The sequence below is a fragment of the Rhamphochromis sp. 'chilingali' genome (genome assembly GCF_963969265.1).
Source record: "Rhamphochromis sp. 'chilingali' genome assembly, chromosome: 21".
Classification (NCBI taxonomy): domain Eukaryota; kingdom Metazoa; phylum Chordata; class Actinopteri; order Cichliformes; family Cichlidae; genus Rhamphochromis; species Rhamphochromis sp. 'chilingali'.
The window spans coordinates 26,984,012-27,004,200 of NC_137949.1; the positions used below are offsets into that span (position 1 = coordinate 26,984,012).

The 20,189-nt window shown below is 38.7% G+C and overlaps 1 protein-coding gene across 3 annotated transcripts in view; it reads right to left on the reverse strand.

Moving 5' to 3' along the window:
- Positions 1-20,189, reverse strand: part of myo6b (myosin VIb) — a 44,145-nt gene that overhangs the window by 10,381 nt on the left and 13,575 nt on the right. The window contains exons 13-29 of one of the 3 annotated variants that reach the window (XM_080871062.1): positions 19,706-19,863; positions 19,475-19,566; positions 18,883-18,955; positions 17,436-17,563; positions 16,658-16,753; positions 15,043-15,213; positions 13,853-13,891; positions 13,591-13,684; positions 12,642-12,772; positions 12,328-12,405; positions 12,085-12,214; positions 9,370-9,460; positions 6,861-7,011; positions 5,373-5,581; positions 4,729-4,807; positions 1,059-1,219; positions 880-930 (exon numbers count right to left, since the gene is read on the reverse strand). In XM_080871062.1, the coding sequence (XP_080727188.1) occupies positions 880-930; positions 1,059-1,219; positions 4,729-4,807; positions 5,373-5,581; positions 6,861-7,011; positions 9,370-9,460; positions 12,085-12,214; positions 12,328-12,405; positions 12,642-12,772; positions 13,591-13,684; positions 13,853-13,891; positions 15,043-15,213; positions 16,658-16,753; positions 17,436-17,563; positions 18,883-18,955; positions 19,475-19,566; positions 19,706-19,863 (1,932 nt within the window). Of the gene's footprint in view, positions 1-879; positions 931-1,058; positions 1,220-4,728; positions 4,808-5,372; positions 5,582-6,860; positions 7,012-9,369; positions 9,461-12,084; positions 12,215-12,327; positions 12,406-12,641; positions 12,773-13,590; positions 13,685-13,852; positions 13,892-15,042; positions 15,214-16,657; positions 16,754-17,435; positions 17,564-18,882; positions 18,956-19,474; positions 19,567-19,705; positions 19,864-20,189 lie in introns of those variants that run through there. The other 2 variants (XM_080871060.1, XM_080871061.1) reach the window with 2 other exon arrangements.

Consider the following 20,189-nt stretch of genomic DNA (forward strand, 5'->3'; position numbering starts at 1 on the left):
GTTAAACTTTCAGCAGTTTATGTAAATGGATCTGTTTTTCACTTCCCTTTTTTACATGGGATGTGCAGTTGTTCCCGCAAATAACCTCAAAATGCAGTTTCCTGCTCTGTAGCTACACAAAGATACTAAGTGTCCTCATATAGAAAGAGTGAAAAGTGAATGAGAGCGTGATTTTGAATACAGCTTGTTTGAGTACTAAACATTTTATATTAGTATTAAACATTTTGGGAAGGATATATCATATTTTGGTTAAACTTCTCTAACTGAAAACACTCTCAAAACTAGAGAATTAATACAGTCCAATTTTTTTTACCATTGAAAACTTTGTTTGTTAAGAGCCGCTGACACCACCAGTTAGAATACAGAGCGACAGTGGAGTAAGTCATACTGCCACAAAATTATAAACTACTGTATGCATGCAAATCCGAACCCATCGCTGAGGACAGTATGTTCAGTCTGTGTGGTACACCAGCACTATGAAGGCTGCAGTCATGGTTTAACCCCTGCAGAAACAAAAAGATCCGATACTGCGCTCATCTGACACTGATGATTTAGTGTGCCATATTAATTTATGGGTAATTATGATTACATATAATGAATTATCTTCTGATTCGTGTTAAAATTTGCTTTTGTAAAAGAAAAAGCAATCATGCAGATCATCAAAAAATTAGACTGGAGCGTTTTTTTCAGAATAAGGATTACAGATTTGTGTGTTGTTTTTGCATCATTGCTATAATCTTGCAGATATTTTAAGCGACTTAGCGATTCAGGACTACGACAGCAATTAAGCGAGTAAGGGAGTTAGTGAGTGAATCACTACTGCTGGTGTTAGGTACACTTGGACACTGGCAGTTACGGAAAGCTGCGCTGATATCTTACATGGCTCTGGCTGAGGATGAAGAGATAGGAAGATCTGAAAAAAACTCATCACTGGGAGAAAACACAGCAACAGGAGAAAAGGCAGTTACACAAGCAAACTGACGTCAATAGTGCTTATTTACTGTGTACAGAATACATCTGTATGCAAATGTGGGCACTGTGCTTTACATATACATTACCTGCGCAGAGCTGCATCCATCTGGCTTTCATCAGTTATGAGCTCGGCCTCATTCTGAGCGATTCTCATGGCTAACTCCCTGTCTCTTCTCTCCTGCTCGAGTACGGCAGCACGTTGGGCCTGCTCCTCACGTTCCTGAGCCAATTGGATTTCAAGCTCGGCCTGTAAACGGACACATAAACACAAAAGTATCGTAACACAGTACTTAATTCATCTGCCTAATGTGTCGATAAACCTAGCTCCAGTCAAAATACTATAATACTAATTATATTATAATACTATTATATACCAGACAGCACAGAGATGTGTTTGCCCAATGTGCCCAAGCCTGATTAGACTTATTTATCCCCCTTTTGGGCTGCTAATAAAGCTTTAGTGGTTATTTGTCTAGACAGAACAAAGCAAACAACTGAGAAACATTCAAAAGTTGGGAGATTTTTATAGACTTGACCCAAATTCAAAGTCCAGGTTTTTATGTGTTCATTTTTTCATTTTAACTAGCTAAGAGAAAGCTGTAACATAAATCAACAAATCAATAAATGTTCATGTATATAGGCTGCATAGTGTGCATTCTTCTCCTGTGTCTTATTATAGAAAGCCTCTAATAAAGTCCTCATTGCATACTTTTCTCTGAGGAGCTTTAAATATGAATACCTCTCCAGGTGAGAATATACTGCATTATTCATATTGTAGGGTGGCAGCTGTGTTACATGACCAGAGTGAAGCACGAGGGCTGAAACTCGACTGGAGAACACCCGAAACAATACATACTCTTTGGCACTGTCCTCGGGATTTTGACAATGTTTCCTGAATATACCAAATTGAATGTATTGTTTGTAAAATGAGGCACTGACTGACATCCTCATTCATTTCACAAGAAACACCAAGTTAAAAAAAGAAAAACAGAAAAAGGAAAAGGAAATGGCTGCAGAAATTACCAAAGTTATTTGTGTTGAAAAATATTCATTATACAACAGCGAACTACAGGAACACCACATGGGAAGTTTTTGTCTGAGCGGTGTTCCTTCAAGAAAATAAGCTCTGCAGAATTGAAGTGAAGGATATTGTGCTAGGGTAAGCTTTGTCATGGCTGAAAATAGCAGAGAACATAAAGCCAAATTCTATGAAAGTCACAGCAGACACCCATGGAAAGTTTACTGTTGAAGTCTGAGCTGTGGATCAAACCAGTTTTCCAAACAGTGTTCTTGGACATGTGGCTTATGACAGCCTGGTCTCACTTCTAGGGAAAAAAGTGCATACAGATGTCCAACTGGACTGGGGTGAATAAAAATGGGAGGATGGGTCAGGGCGGCTTTAGACATGAAAAGTAAGGAAAGGTGAGATATAAAAATAGAACTGAAAAAGAAAAAAAATGGTGTAGCATCAAGGTCAGAGGAGAGAACGGATAAACAGTACTGAAACAAAAATCAGCAAACACATAGAGCTGGAAAAGGTGGCAAAGTGGAGATGAGATTAAGGGGCATGATAATAAAACACTGGACAGAACAAGGTGGGATTAACTAGTTTAGTTAACAGAAACCAGGCAGAAGTGGAGTCATCAGTCAAGACCCTGTGGGTAATCCACTGGGAGTCCAACCAATGTCATGACCCAGCTGTTGCTGTAGGACACCAAACAGCAAATAAATGTTACAGCTGTAGGCAGCATTTGCCAGCAAGGGGAAACATTAGAGCCATTTCAATGGCTTTGGAGCTACATTATTTGGAGGTACACCGCTTTAGGTGTGTAATTTGTCAATTTTAACACCTTTGCTCGAAATCAAATATTAAAAATAGGCTTTTAAGGTGAAGCCGATATATTGCTCTGTTTATTACACAGTTGTGTGAAAAAGAAGTTTTCACTCAGTGAAAAACTAAGTAACCATTACAGCTTCTATAGGAATTAAGAGCATAAGTAGCAGCCATGTGATACTAATCAAATGCATCTCATTAACTGATCATTAGGAATTGTGAGCACTTCTATGAAAGCAGCGATTTTAGCATTTTGCTTTGTCTTTGTCTGGAGCATTCAGGTGTGTGTTAACACAACAGCACAAACCTTCCAGGAGTGGACCTCCCACCAAATTTTATTTTGGAATAATTAAGTTTGAGCCAAATAATCTTATGTTTGCACATAATGAACAGCTCCATATTTGGCACAAAAACCCAGACATAGCATATCAGCATAAATACCTCATACCAACTCTCAAGCACATTGGTGGAGAGGAGACAATTAGGCTACGTACACACTGCAGGTCTTAATGCTCAATTTCGATTTTTTGATCAAATCCGACTTTTTTGTCTGCTTGTTCACACTACAAATAAAATGTGACAGCAAACGCGCTCTAGTGTGAACCCTCAAAGCGGCCCGCATGTGCAAAAGAAGACGTCACACACAATGCGCTCTGTTCAGACCCAGACCAAACAGTATTGTTTGACTGATGGCCCTTAAAATGAAGACTTGTTTCGGACTTTACGTTTCCCAATTTTACTTAAAGTTATAAGGTTATTTTGTTATTTACATATGGCCTAATAATGATCCTTATTGCTGTTTTAGAGAGGAGCGGTGCTTCAAAGGATAGCTGCAGATTTCTGTCAGAATCTGCAGATTATACAGTACAAATAAAATGTTCACGTTTCTCCAACGTTGTCTTCCTAACAGTTTCACTGACATCTACACTAAATGGCCAGAAAGCGTTCATGATGTCTTCTCTGGCGCTGATAATCGGCATCTGTCTTGTTTCAGTGACGTAAAAGACGGATTTAATGCGACATGACCATTCAAACAGCAGTCGCTTTCTAAAACATCAGATATGTATCGGATTCAGTACCACATAGGAAAGTGACCCAGATCGGATTTGAAAATATCGGATTTGTGCCGTTCACACTGTCATACAATGATCGGATATGGGTCGCATAGGGTCAAAAAAATCGGATTTGATGCGCTTTCGCCTGCAGTGTGAACGTAGCCTTAGAGCTTCTTTCATATCCACACCTTGCAGTCATTGAGTTGATCATGAAGTCCTTTCTATTTCAAAGTATTCTAGGGTAAAATCTGAAACCATCTACCTTACAGCTAAAGCATGGCCCAAACTAGATCATACACCAGGGATATAATTCTAAGCACAGCTGCAAATTTACAACAAAATGAAAAAGAAAAGAATCAAAGTGTTGCAATGGCCCAGAGCTCAATCTGATTGAAATGCCATGGCGGGACATTAAGTGATTTGTGCAAAAATGAATGCCTGTAAACTTCAATGAACTGAAGCAATGCTGTATAGATGAGTGGGCCAAAATTCCTCTACGGCGATGTGAGAGACAGACAAAAACATACTGAAAAGGGTTACTTCAAATTATTACACAAGCAACTGAATCACAGGCAGGACTTAATTTTTCATAGGACTGTGAAAATTGTCTTTTCACACGATTCTATGAGTGCAACCAGTAAAGCACTATTTTTTATTTTAATCCAAGGACTGAAATTGTCTGCCACTGCAGTGGAGTGCAGGTCATTTATAAGAAGCTTAAATAAAACTGCAAGGTTTTCATTAAATTCATTCAGTGGAGTTAAAGTAGAATTTTGAAGAAGTTAGTAGTTGTTAGTTTTCCAATTTTTACGTTTTTACTTTTCAACAGAAGAGCACAGAAGTATTCAATGGGGAAATTTTCCAAACCTGCATGGCCTTGTCCTCTTCCTCTCTCTTTTTTCTGTCCTCCTCATCTTGCTTTCTTTTCAGCTCCATCTCTGCTTTCCTAAAATGTTGAGACAAAAAGGAAAATCAGAATATTTACTAAAAACAACATTTCTGAAAGTGTCAAAAAATGTTTCCTCCCCAGGCTGATTGCTCTAGAGGCCAGTGTGCCACATCAGTGAAGCACAGACCCCACTTTTGTCTTTTATTGTCTTTTGAGTCACAGTTGTTTTACACTAAAACTGTGTTTAATAATCACATTTTGGTTGCTAAACGATTGAGTGGAGTTGAACATATTTATTTTACATCTAACCTTGCAGCGTTTTATCTGTGCTTCTCAGGAGAGCTGTTAGAGCTCTGTGCAGGACTAGCTTCCCTGCAGCTTTTATTGCACTTATGCTTTTTTTGGCCAATTGAAACATTGTCTGCACTTTACCCAACTGTTCTTCTTTGTACTCCACTCTGTATGAAATGAGTGGACGTAAATTAGACTGTTAGTTTTTCTTCTTCTGGTTTCTTGGTGTGGAGTAGGGAATAAAAGTTTGTTTCTCCCAAGGCAATACTAGGAGAATCACTGTACATTATACACAAACACATATACTAGTAATTTTGCACTTAGCACTTACAGTCGTCTCTCTTCTTCCTCCTGTTTGCGTCGCTGCTCTTCCTGCTCCCTGCTCTTTCTCTCTTTCTCCATCTCGTCCTCGATGCATTTCAGCCTCTCGCTCTCTTCTTCCTCCTGCTTCTTCTTTTGCATGGAAGCAAGCAGCTGCTCTGAACGTTTCACCAGTCCTTGATACTCCGTGTCAATCTCCTTCCTGGTCATCAGTGTGGTCTAGTTGTTCAACAAAACAGCAAAGGATGATTGGAAAGGATAAAGTAGAAATACATGTCTTTATTCTGCTGTTCAACCATCAGATTTTGGGCCTCAGGTCTGAGTGGAGTTCAAACATGGCTCTCACAATGTATTTATCAGTATTAAAAACTGATCAAATGCCGATAGGATGTTAGCAGGCTAGCATGAGTGTGCTAGAATGAAAATATGCCCTGTGCTGATTTGAATTTGAATCATAAAGAAGAGTCACAAATGCCCAAACTTGCCACACTTTTCTGATTCCATAGCACAACCATCCCATGTGGCTACAAGTTAGACACTGACTGACATTGTGTGTACGTGTCACTTGAGTGCCACAGCCACAATGCTCACTTCTCCATGCACTTGTCAGACAATCAGCAGGGGGAGAAGAGGTCACCATATTGTGCACATTCATAAGAATGAGCCACTAACAGCATCACAGGGAGGGAAGATGACAAGGTCTTGTCCCTATTGTACAATGGTCTGATTGACAGGCACTGGCATCTCATGCATTATTCACAACGAGATGTCGTGCCATAAACAACTTCTACATACTTAGAACACCGTAAGTGTCAATAGCAGGGGTGTTAATAGGCTAACAAATCAACATTAGGAGGGCGGAGTGGCTTATTTGGATAGAGGGGGGAGAAAGAGCTAGGAGTCAATGGTTCTTTAGTGTGAGTCAGGATACTTCAAGGAACCTATGAGCTCTCTAACTTGTTAATTAGATACAGGCCACTACCAAAGAGAAAATCAAAACTACTGGAGAATACAGTGCCCAGATATCTGGATGATTTGCTGTACCTAGAGGGTCCAATAAGGTGGGTGTTTATTGCACAGGGAGGGCTGGGATTTCAATAGCCAAGTCCAATCATTTAGAAAAACAACCCCGCTAAATTAAATTATTGGAGAGAAGAAGAATCTTGCTCTACAAGCTCTTCTTTTTATCCTCAGGTGAGTGAAAATATTGATTCTGGAGGATAAAATGAGAATGGCCACTGCAAGACAGACTATAGTGTATAACTCCAGGATGAGGTCTTTGTCTAAAAGAAGACTGTCAGTGCCACAGAGCTAAAAGTCTGCATGCAGGTAGCAATATACAATAAATATGAGGCAGTAAGGCTTCAAACAATCTATCTGATCTGAAAAATCTTCCCTTAAAATACATAGTTCAAAAGAACAAAATATCCCACATACAGTACATACAGAGAAAACTCAGAGTGTATTATGCTTTGAACCAAAAATTAAAAGTCCTCACCTTTATCTTCGCTAACAGAGCATCTATGGCGGCAGCCAGCTCCTGAACTTGCTTGGCCATCTCCTGTTTTCCCTCCTTCAGCCCATTCACCACCTCATTGAACCTTTCCATGTGTTTCTTCAGGTTTCGAACCTTCACCATACCATCGATTCTGTGGGCCGTGATAAAAATGCAGACTTACAAATGAGCAGAGGTGTGGACTCGAGTCACATGACTTGGACTCGAGTCAGACTCGAGTCATTAATTTTATGACTTTAGACTTGACTTGAAAAAATGTTCTAAGACTTGTGACTTGACTTGGACTTTTACACCAATGACTTGGGACTTGAATTGGACTTGAACCGGTTTACTTGAAAAGACTTGATATTTTACCCCAAATATAAAATTTAACATGCATATTATATAGAGATTGAAAATGTGACGTCATTCACGGGTAGAACCGCAAAGGATTCTGGGAACTCGTGGCAAGCGGTACTAGCGCACGCAGGCTTTCAATTGAAATCAGTTATACAGCGATAAAAAGAAACACAAAAATGTCAAGAAGCTGTTGTATTATTAACTGCAATAGCCGGTCGCATGACAGCCACGAGAAGCCGACGGGTAAAGAGATCGGTTGTTATCGGATTACGTCGTTGAAGAGAAATTGTTCGAGCCATGTTTCCGAAGTAACAAAGAGGCGACGGGTGGCCTGGATCGCAGCCATTCAAAGATCAAATATAACGTCCCAGAACCCTCCAGCTCACAGGTTAGTCTGCTCCAAGCATTTACACGAAGGTCAGTGTTTTTTAGTAGTTAATACGTCATTTTCATAACATAACTGGTGATATAGGTTACAAGCAAGTCTGGCGCTGAACAGAAATTGTCGCGCTATGCTCCTTTATTTATTGTGCATAAATAGTGAATTGTCCTGACACAATATTGCGTTTCGCTTCTGTTATTATGGTACATTGACAAAAACATATACTTTTATTCACAGGATAAAACAGGTTTTTTGTATCACTAATTGCCCAGTACGATTACAGCATACAATATTATTGTCACTGCTACATTTCTGTGATGGGTACCAGAAATTATTTCCACTACTAATTAATTACCGTTGAGCTCAAAGGTCCTATTAATAAACGGTTAAGGAATGTGTATTTATGACGACGATTTGTGAGACTGGTAAACTTATGATACGTACGATGGTCTTTACTTTCTACACGGTGCATTTCAAGGTCCTGCACCCATCCGTCGGTAAACTGTACCTGGGCTTGTTGCAGTGACCTGAAGTTACTAAACTTCATGAGTGTATGCACTCACTCCAAGAACCGTATGATTATAAATATGCATATAAATATGCTAAGATGAGATAGCTGACTTCATCTAACTAGCAAATGTTGTCCAGGCTACGTTGGTGATACAGTTTTTTTAATGTGTATGATATTTTTGTCATGCGATTTTAAAGCTGGTCCTACAACCGCATCCAAGAATAACATGCAGCGTATCTCAGAACTGTCGGTGAAAATTATTCTTGGAGCTAGGTTTAATTGAGCTGCATTTTAAAGAGGTGCAATTTCACAATTTGTGTATATTTTCTAAGTTCACTATTTTGTCATGTGTTGAGAAAAACACAGATTTTAAAATTACATGGTCTAATATTTACATTTAGCATAACTGCAACATTATTTTTTCTTTTTTTTTTTTAAAGACTCGAAAGGACTTGAAATTCAAAGTTTCAGACTTGTGACTTGACTCGGACTTTTACACCAGTGACTTGAGACTCGACTCTGACTTGCCTGACATTACTTGAGACTTGACTTGAGACTTGAGGATAAAGACTTGAGACTTACTTGAGACTTGCAAAACAATGACTTGGTCCCACCTCTGCAAATGAGTATATTACTAAGAAATGAAAGCATAAGAGTTTTATTCTAATGACCGCTAATAAAATAACCCTGTTTAGTCCAACTGAGGAAAATGCATTTTAGTTTTCATTGCATTCTCTCTTTTATTACATCCCTCATTTATGTGAAAAGAAAGTGATGCCTTTGCATTTTAGCACTTGAAAGGAATTAAAAGATCAATGAATGTTTCCTCATCTTTGGATTCATTTTATTTGCATATTAAACATGAACTCAATTCTCAGTTCTTTTGTGGAACTGATGATATAAATGTGTGAATGCCAGCATAAACGTTTCCTGTGCACAAACTGCCACTCACCCACTCTCAATCAAAATCTCATTGCAAGGAACTATCTGAAAACGCATGTACAGTGAGACACTTCCCATATAGTGACACTCCATTTCTCCACAGTCCACTGATGACTTTTTAGATTGATTTAAACTTGTACATGCTTGATACAGGAAAGCCATCAAAACCTACCAAGTGTGAACCAGTTTCAAGAAAAAGCAAACTGAGAGTGCCAAGTGAAAAAAAGACAGCAAATGGCACAGAAAAGCAGAAATGATGCTGCATGTGTTTGTGGGCTTGTATAAGTTCTGGGTCCCAGGAACAGGAGGAGACTCACCGTGGCTTATGCTTCTTCTTAGACAACCACATGCGGACAGTCTTTTGCATCTTGATGCAGGCCACAGCTCTGTAACTCATCTTGTTCTTAACTAAAAAGAAAGAAAATACTTTTTCACAAAGCATAGAATCAAACCTACTTTCAATGACTGCATACCTTAAATCCTATATAATTTTTATACATCTTTGTACTTGGTGGCATAACAATCCTGCTCTAGTAATAGGTTATGCAAGGACAAGGTTTTGAAGAATCAAATAAAATATGAAATGCAGTAGTAAAAACAATACTTTAAAAGATAAACACCAGAAAACCTTGAGAGTGAGCACTCGTAATAACATAAACACTAAATCCTCCTTCTCTTGTGCTGTTTTGTAGCAGTGTATACACCTGAGACTGCCACCTGTCTGTCTGTCCTGCACTCTCTCTCTCTGGTTGTGCAATAAAAGTATGAACATGTATTTATAAGTTACACTTGTGCTTGAATCCTGCACACATTTGATTTCCATGTGTGACAACTGCAATTGTCCAGAGTGAGGACAGACTGAGGGACCCACTGCTGCACATCATCTGTGAGGCTTTGCACCCCTGATGATCCACCAGGACAATCTCAGCAGTGTGTGAGGAAGAGGAGGAGGAAGAGCCAGCAGCAGCTGACAGATGGAGAGAATAGACAGACTGTTCCCTGTTTGTGAAGGACTGCTGGAAAAGTTTAACATAACTAATTGTCTGTCCTGAATCAGTCTTATTAGGTAATGTTCAAATAATGTTATCATCCCAGTGTTTTCAGTGTGGGAGAAAGTACTCAGGGCCTTCAAGTTACACACTACGAAAGGCAGCAACTAGTTTAATGTTCAGAAACCTAAAGTATGTATCAGCAGCAGAATGGAGCTAAAAACAAATGTTTGATTCAGTTCTATGAAGCTTTGAGTATTTTGGATTAGTAGCACTGCTGTGTTTGTTGCATCATATTGCTGTAATTGTTTATATGCTTTATATATTCTGAGGTAAGTTGATCTATAGTGTTACATCATATTCTATAAGGATGTTATGTGTTTGTATACTTTCTGGCCAGTTTGACCCATTTAGCAGAAGTCAGCCTGTTTAAGGCTCTGATATCTATTCTGTATGACTTAAAGCAGTTATGACATGGTCTGATTTTCTCACCCAATAAAGGAATATTTCATATATCAGTCTACTCTTCATTTTATCAGAAACAGTTATCACAGCTCGTACATTTTCTTTTTACACATATATGTAAGCATTGAGCCAAATGTAATAATGCCAACAAATTAAACGAACAATATTTGTCTCTTATATATAATACATCTATAGATACACTGTCAAAGATACTTGTCTTTGAGTGAAGATTTAGGGTGATAGGAAATATAAATAACTGCAACTTGAATCTTTACTGAAGCTCAGTATTTGACACGGAGTTCAAACTCACTGCTGTAATAACTAATAATGATTAATATAATAACTATAATAGTGGCCATATTATATTTACATTACCAAAGTGAGATGACTTTAGTCTCATGAACAACATCAGCTAATTGTTATTTACTAGCTAATCTTAAAATGACTGTTCAGCACAGAAATGAAGCCCAAAAATCATGTTTTACTGTCCTGTGGTCTCAGCCTCAGATACTTATCAAATCACACAAAGCTCATGTAGAAAGAAATGAACAAAGCTGTATGAAACGTTTCCAGCTGTTAGTATCATGGTTGCTAGGCAACCTGGGCAGTTCGACGGAGGCTAGAGCATCCCATTTCACAAGCCTACAAGCCTCGCAGTTCCGGTCTCAGCGGTCTTTGAGTACGCGGCCCTTGAGGACCGTTAAGGCTGCGTACTTTAAGGCTGCAGACCCTGAATTGGGATACAGCCATACATACATGTTTTGGTTTGTGCAACTGGTCCGTCAGGTTATTGTCTCCCCAGAAACATTTCCGTTGTGTTTTGTGTAATTTTGCAGCGTTTTTCTTTTTGCAGCATTTTTCTTTTTGCAAGTGTTTTCTGAAGTTGCAGTCCGTTTGGCCTCTCAGAGCCACCGTAGCACAAACTACTATAATAGCTATTATTAACCAGCAGCAGTACACTATAAAAGGCTTTCTTTCACCTGCTCACCAACACAAACAAAGCAGCGATAATAAGATGAAGCACTGAAATCACAGGAAGGAAATAATGTCCAGGACCAGGGGTATAAATTTACTCAGGCCACTTATCCACAGAGTATGCGGTCAAGCAGAGGCAGCGTTCTGTTATAGCTGCCATGTAATTTCATTTTATGCTTTTGCACATACACACAGAAGCCAGCCTGCACTTTGTTAAATTATGGAAATCAATAGCTTGGCACTGACTGTAATGGTACAAGGAACTGCTTTTAGAATACTATTCAATCTTGCTGGAGGCTGCTTCATTTGATGTTCTGAAAGAAAAATCAGTGTAAAAGCACAAACCCAGGTGACGAAGTGTACGGCAGCAAAAAGGGACTCTCTATTTAAGCTACAAAGAGGCTGCTAATGTTCGACAGTAATTTCATGTTTGTTCATTCTCCTTAAAAGATGGTAAATGATTTCAAATAAACCACAGCGAAAACAGAGGAATGACATAACACAAAGAAAACTGAAATTATTTGACTACATTACAAATATTATTGCTTGCATATCTAAAGCTGGTTGGCTACTTATTTTAAATTCTTCACGAAATGAACCTACGTTTGATGACAGACAAGCAGCACCACTGGACCTTCTTCCAGAGGCTGCACACCAGCCACTTGTTGACTTTCTTCAGCAGCTCTGCGAGGTGGTCTGGATCAGACTTCATGATCTGGTCGAACTCGGCAAACTGGCGCACACACACAGCCAAATGTCAAGTTATAATTCAGTCAAATTTAGTATTAATGAAGATATTATGGCTAACAGATTCGTATGTAATGATCTACAACATTAATATTTTACCTTTCCGGGGCGGAAGAATACCCTTGTCAGTCCAAACTTGAAGTCCTTATCATTCAATCCTAGAGCTTTGAACAAAGCCTAATAGAAGAACAACATTCAATCACTCAACAATATCGTATAAGTGCAGGGTTTCAGGCTACTAAACTGTTTATATTTGTTAATCATTTCCCAAGTGGGTCAGTGTGGCTTTTTTTTGCAATGCAAATTACACAACTAATTAGGGTTTACTTTAAACAGATTAGCTTGTTGTTTAAACTCGACTGTAGACGCTGGATTTCTTCAGTGAAACAGAAAACTATTCAACTTAAGCCCACCTTGCAGAAAAGCCGAGGATTCAGCCGTGTAAGCTTATCCGGCATATACTGCTTATACATGTTGTAAAGCTCATGGAAAGGAGCCCTGGAGGGGAAGCCCCCCTGCATCAGGTCCAACACCGACACCATTCCTAATCATGAGAAACACACAAAGAGAGAAAGTAATCAGAAAAACACATCATCCATGCATGTATGTGAGAAAACCTCCATGCCTATCCAAGAGGGGCACAATAGCACAATCTACTTTAATGTGTTCTCATTCATAAAGGCTGTTGCAGGATTATATTGACATTAATTATTGAAAACACCAGCACCCTTTACCCAAATATTTTTTCTATCCCTCCTCTGTACATGTCCAAACCATCTTGAGTCTGTAACTTGGGCACTTCCAGCTAGGTCTCCTGCCTTTTCTTTAGTACCATCTCCAAACACCATAGCACATCTCACTACCATCCAGAAAACCTTTCACTCTTGCTGCTGTCCTTCTGTCATCCAATCCGCCCTTCCTGCACTCTCTTCTTCCCCTCTCTTGAGTACTAACATCCCAGATATTTAAACTACAACTACAACACCACCTTTCTTACGTCTATCTTCACCATTCCACCTGTCTCCCTCTCATCTGTCTTTCTTCTAGTGACGTTCATTCTTCTCGTCTCCAAGAAGAATTAAACATTTCACAATATCATCTGCAAATATCACAATACATGTAGACTCCCACTTGACTTCAAGTGTTATTGTGCCCATTACCACCGCAAATAAAAAAAGGCTCAGAGCCAATCACTGACATAATCCCACTTCCACCTTGAAACCATCTGAAGTGCTTCAAAGAGCAAGTCAGACTAACTTGTTGAAACTCTTCCATTAACAGTGGAGCTAAACTGGAAGTATTTTAATTCTCTTAAAGATTATAAATTATAACTATTTAATCAAAACACTGTTTTGGTTTTACCTGAGCATTGCAGCTGGGAGAGAATAAGAGCTCCTTCAAACTGGTGGTTGACCATCTTCAGATTGGGTTTTACACAGCGGATGAAACTTGAACCCTGTTAAAACAAAGACTAATTAGGAAATATTGGTCAAACATACACAAAATGCATTTTATAACATCCATTTTGTGTGCACAGTAAACACAAAGGCTGTAATAATGTTTTTAGACTCTGAGAAAAAGGATAGAAAATAGACGGCGAAACAGAGATGTAAATTTTACTTACAGTGCTACGAAGCTTCTCCAGCAGCAGATTCAGTTGGGTCTGTGTGTTAAAACAGACAAAAGGAAATGCTTATTTTTTATTTTGGGTATTTGTGGTGAAGGTCGCCAAGACACACATGCTGGAGAATACGTACAGGGTGGGGAGCAGTTATATATAGTCAAGCAAGACCCAAAGCACAGTAAATATCGTGCATCTCTTTTATGCAAAGAGACTGATCATTACAACAAAGGATATTTATCTTTCTAATTTTCTCTCCCCATAACACAATCTAGCTATTTATCTCTTTGTAAAATAGTGTGTAAGATGCACACAGTCCTTGTGCTTGAGTCCACATCTGGTGAATAAGTGATGATGACAAAGAAGCTACGTTAGTAATACAGAAACTCAGAGACTTTGAAAAGATGGTGCGATGATGTAAAGGTTTGAAATGGTGCACAAACACTTTTTATTCATCGAAAAAGACAGCCCAACACATGGAGCTGGGAGATAAGTCATGAGCAGCCTTGTATTACTTTGGTCTCTGTGATACGTAAGAAATGCACTTGAAAGTTGTGTACTTTCGCTTTTGTGTGAAACCCCGAGTGTCTCATCTCTTCTCTCTTTTATTTCTTTCCACTAGCCCTGCTTTCTAACTCCTCTCTAGTATACCTCAAGCTGACTTTATCCAGCTTTATCCACCAAGGAAGAATTTCTCAGAGGAAAGAATTGGAAGACTGGAGGATATCTAAGAGGGGGACCTTGAATAAAGGAAGGGAAACAGGGATGAGAAGGAGAGTGGAAAGGAGAAAAGTCACAGGAAAGGTCTGGATGTTAGAGTTGGTTTACTTTTTTTAAATCACAAATCTGAAACCTAATAAGGATAGTGATAATTGTGTTTTTACTTTTAAAGTCTAAAACAACAAATTTCTTAAATCAAGAAAATAAAATTCAAAATGTAAACCTACATAATGAAACAGTGGAAAAATTCCAGGATGCACAAAAGTCAAAATTAAAGCATTTCATCTTTAATTTGGACGACATGTGATACAATAATATGAAATATTATAGCGTCTTAGTGTTTGGTATGAAAAAGTGCAATATTTAAATTTTTTGGTAAAGTTAAGGGGTTTTGTTCACGTGTAGTTATGATATGTTTATGTTCAAGGACTTTTTCTAACAGTCAAGAAACTACCTTTAACCGTCACTCTGACCTTGAACTTATTCCCAACGCTGATGAAGCTGAGCTTCCCCGCCTTCTGTTTGGAGTCCTTGGAGGTGTTGGAGTTCTCAAACAGCTCTCGAACAAATTTGTCTTTTGATTCACAAACTAAGCTTTCCAAGGACATGTGGAGGGCATCATTATTCTTCTCCACAAACCGAATCTGAGAGTGCACACAGACAAATCCATACATGTACAATCACGAAAGACCTTTATACATATTAATAGAGGTCAAACCCAATGCAGGATGTGTCAGTCAGTAAAACGTATGGAACATGTTGTACCAGGACAACACGTGTGTTTTTAATTCACTGTGATAATAATGTTTTTAACTATCTATCATATGCATTAAAAAATTTATAATTGTGAAAAAACCAATAACTCAGTAACAAAAATAAATAAAAAATAACAAGCCGCGTGCTTAATATGTCATCTATTTTGCTTCAATGCCTGTTGATTGGCAACTTTCTAAGAGACATTATAGTCAGGTTTCTAACAATTATGGACAATGACACAGTATTTGTAGTTTTGCCTCTCTACACCACCACAGTGGGCTTTAAATCAAACAGTAAGGGTGTGATGAAAGAGCAGACGTTCAGCTTTATTTAAGGGGTGTAACAAAAGCATTGAATAAACTGTTGAGGTCATTTTTATTCAAAGGCCCAAATAGTATATTAATATAATGAATGTTTTAAATCCTTTAGGTATAGAACCCATGAACATCACCAAATACTGTGTTTCCTCCCTTCAGTTGTTCAGACAGGACGTTGCTCTTTACTGCAGCCTCCTTCAGGTGCTTCTTGTTTGTGCATGTTGGTTTGGGGTCAAGCGACTGACTTGGTTACTGAAGAATATCCAATTTCTTTACCTTGAGAAACTATCAGGTTGCTTTTGCAATGATTTGGATCATTATCCATTTGGATTGTGAAGCTCTGGCTGATCTGTTTTATAGCATTTGGCTGAATCTGAGCAGAGAGATTCTTCTATCAACAGTCACATCATTGATAAACAGTAGTAACCTGGTTCCACTGACAGGGTTTAATGCCCATGCCATAACATTGGCTCCAACAAGTATGAAAAATAATGTGCTATGCTTCATATCATTAACCCCTTCATTGCTTATCCATATGTTTCTTTTACCATTATTACAAGTTCATCTTGGTCTCATCTGTCCAGAGAGTTTTTACAAAACTGTGCAGGCTTTTTAGGTGTTTTCTGGGAAAGTCTAATCTAGCTTTCCTGTTCCTGGTTGTAACTAGTGGTTTGCTCCTTGTTCTAAGCCCCTGTCTTTCCATTCATGACATTCATGAATAGATGTGTCTTGATTCTAGACCTTAGTTCCACCGAGCAGCTAACGGAACAAAAGTTCAATACTTGGAATTGTCTCCAGAACTTTTATCTTCACATTTTGCCGTGGAATAACAAGGGAACAGGGCTCCTCTGGCCATAGAAGTGCTTTCCACTGTGGTGGTGTACTGGGGGCAAAATACCAAAAAAATACTTATGAACTTTGTGTAAAAATAGAGGTGAAACATATTTTCATATTGGATCTTGTCAGTACAACTCAGTCCCAATAGCCATACGTGATAATGAGTGTTAAGGATTACTGTTTCATAGCAGACTGCTCCAGCAAAGTGTCTGATGATGAAGCCTTCATCATCCCGGAGAGTCCTGTGAATGGTCAGCTTTGACTTTCTGGGAACCTAAGACAGAGACGATCAAAGTAAATCATATCATGCTAAAACACATATATTGATTTCATATTAAACCCATCCATCATCGTGTCTACAGCAGACTTTTGTTTGTCCACATGACGACTGAGTGCTCAGGGCTTCTTTATCTTCATCATTAGCTATTTAACAGGTGTAACCTGGATCAGATGATTTCACTTTAAATGTGAAATGTCTTTGCAAGTCAAGTTTTTTACAGAGTTTACAGGGCATTAGCTTAGTAAATGAACATCATTAAGAGCCTATGTACACTGCATAGCAGAGTTTAGCTCTTGGATTAAATTCTTCTCTCTATTAATATCTATATCTATATGTCTGAGTAGCAACTCTCCCTAATGTAGTGTGGCTGCAAGCAGCCTCCTCTTATCTTAAGCCTGAACTAGTGTCAAGGCAACATATTTAAAAAGATTTCATGCATGCAGAAATACAGGCGAAGTGACAAACAATAGCAGCAAAGGCAGCGACAGATGGAGGGAGTAAGATTGTGCGTCATTCACATAAGTGTTGTAACAAACAGGAAGAGTAAAAATGATTACAATGACAGTCCTGTCTTTAGTCTAACAAAGAATGAATAATAGTAGAACAAAGGAGAAAAAGCAAAAAAAGAAGGGAAAAGTGAATAACAAAGAGAGAAAGGATAAGGATGAAGTCTGACCGTGAGTCTGAAGTGGTCTTTATGCTTGCTGTGAACAGCCTGTGCAAAGTGTTGGTCACTGGCTTGTGGGAGACGGTTCTCTTCATCCAAAATGTCCAGGATTCCCGTCAGCTTTGCTTCCACTAGATCTGGAAACGTCAAATATTTGTCCATCAGCCACAGCATTGTGACATTAAGTCCAGACAGAATTTTTGTGAATAACAATCCTTTCATTCCTATTGTTCTAAATATTAGCTGACTAAATCTGAAAAATAATTTATGTTAACATCTCAAAGCAAGTGATATCCATTCATCCTTAAAATTTGAAATATTTAAAAACATTTTTAGAAACAACAAAGAGCATTCACGTAGAATAATGTGGAAATCACAAAAGCAATAATGAAACAAGTTGGAAAGAAATCACAAAACATTCTGTTCCTCGATATAGATTTATTGGAAATTTCCACTGCTTATCATATCTGGAATATGAATATTCAGAGCACAAACTGTTCGTCAGGATGCTCATTTAGCCAAATAACTGAATTATTCATCTGACATCCTGCGCTTGGAAAATAATCTAATGGCCAAGGACCTCCGAAAAAAAAAAATTTGCATGAACAAGCACCTGTGCATAAATCCTGAAGATTGATGAGTGAATTAATGGCCAACCCAAACGGTCATTTGCAAGTCATAAATGTTATTCATGGCTGTCAGTTAACCTCACACCTGAATAATCACAGCCTTTGAAATACAAATCAAACTGCTTCACCTTGATACACTGACTACTTCATCCCATTAATTCGAGGATTCATTCGAGGACATAGGCAACGACAACAAGGTGGTGGTGGGGGGGTATCATTTCGCTGTATTCTCATAGCACAATAGGGCCGTGAAACCCACAAATACTCATCGCGCTTGCTCCCTTCAGACACAGGGATGTGCCAGCTCCGAGGATAATGAGAAGTCGGTATTTTTGTCCCCCTGACAGGTGTATTTTCACTGCTGTGACGCGAAGCCTAGAGGAATGGCCCAAATTAATGTCATGTGGGTGAGCTGATGTTACACTTGAACTAACCTCGGTACATTTGTGGTGTGTGAGCTCTACAGAGAGTCACAACAATCTCTGTACATTTGCTATTTTGCAGTGCAAGCTCTCAAAGGCGACACTTCATGGTTATGATGCCCCAGAGTGTCAGTCTATCGACCTGTTTTCACTTACAAGAACCATCCAAGGTATGGACAGATACCAGGTAACAAATTAAAGAAAAAAAGCAAAGCAACATAAAGTCTCTGGAGGGATTAAACACCATTCTTCCAAAAGATATTAGCACATTTTGGGTGGTGCTTTTACAAATGCTTCATCACAGGACAAAGTTCCCGTTTGGTCATTTGGAAAAAGCTGAAATCAGCCATTTTATCAGCTTCAGGAGGAGATGTGGTCAAAGCAAAGAAGCTGGCACAGACTCACCTATGCAGTCCTGGTTGTCAACATAATGCACCTCATTCACACCCAGCCCTTCCTTTTGATAGAGCTCTTGCTCCTGTAAAAACATGATCAAATATCAAAAATCAACACTGAAAACAAGACTTACTCTAAAAGTTTGTAAAAGTTAATTCAGATTATTCTGAGTGGCCTTACAATATCCAATATCCATAACAATATCCATCTCCAAAAAAGAAACAAAAACCAAAAACCAAATAGAAACATCAAACCAACAATATGTGATTCAGATAACGAGAAAGAGGCTAAAGCCAGAATTGTGGCACACTAATTGGAGACCTTGGAAGAGAATAACGTTAAGAGATCACAGGAGAGAAACATGCGTTATCGTGTCCCTTGAGAAATTAGTATTCTAATGAATATGAGAGAGATGGGGGTGAAGATAAAAGTGAGAAAACAGAGAAAGAAACAAAAGAAAAGCTTAGCATGCCAACAACTTCCACCTGCCTCATGAAAGAGTCAGTAAGTTTGGCTTTTCAGTGACATGATGTGGCAGGTTTCCCAGGATAAAGAAGTAAACTGCCCCAAAATCAACTCAATTCACCCAGGGCTCACCCACCTCCTTGAGAATACGTTCGTTGAAGAACTGTTGCAGTTTCTCATTGCAGTAATTGATACAGAACTGCTCAAAGCTGTTATGCTCAAAATACTCTAAGAAGAAATAAACAGAAAACACACATTTCAATTATTTAAGAAAATGAAATGTTTTTATGTTAGTGGATGAAATGTTAAAGCCAGTAGAAAAAAGAAATCATACAGTAAATTTAGATCTTTTTCTGTATATTATTACCAAACCCAGCAATGTCCAACACTCCAATAAAGTTGGAGGAGGTCTCGAAGGGGAAGCACTGGTTCACTCGCTTGACCACGTGATCGAAGAGGCGGCTGTACACAGCCTTGGCCAGGGCATCGCGGGCATTGTTTGCTTGCTCCACCTTTAGAGGCACCCTGGAGAGAGACACAAAGTGGGGCATTGACACAGTCCAAAACTGGGACATGCCTGTGTCTTATTAAACCTCCCTCTTTTACTTTTTATAATTAAACCAAAAGTTTTGTTGCGTCGATGTGACACTTTTTGCTACCCAGTATCTTTCCACCTTTTGTTCCAGGTTATTCTTAAAAATGTGGAATTCTGTGCCAAAGACAAGATATTCAAATTAAAATCTGAACCTTGAACTTAAACTTTATTTTTAAATATTTAAAGAGGGGACTGATGACAAAGTGCAGCTCCACAGTGGCTAAGAGTTCAACTCGGCAGTCCCAGCTGGAAAGCA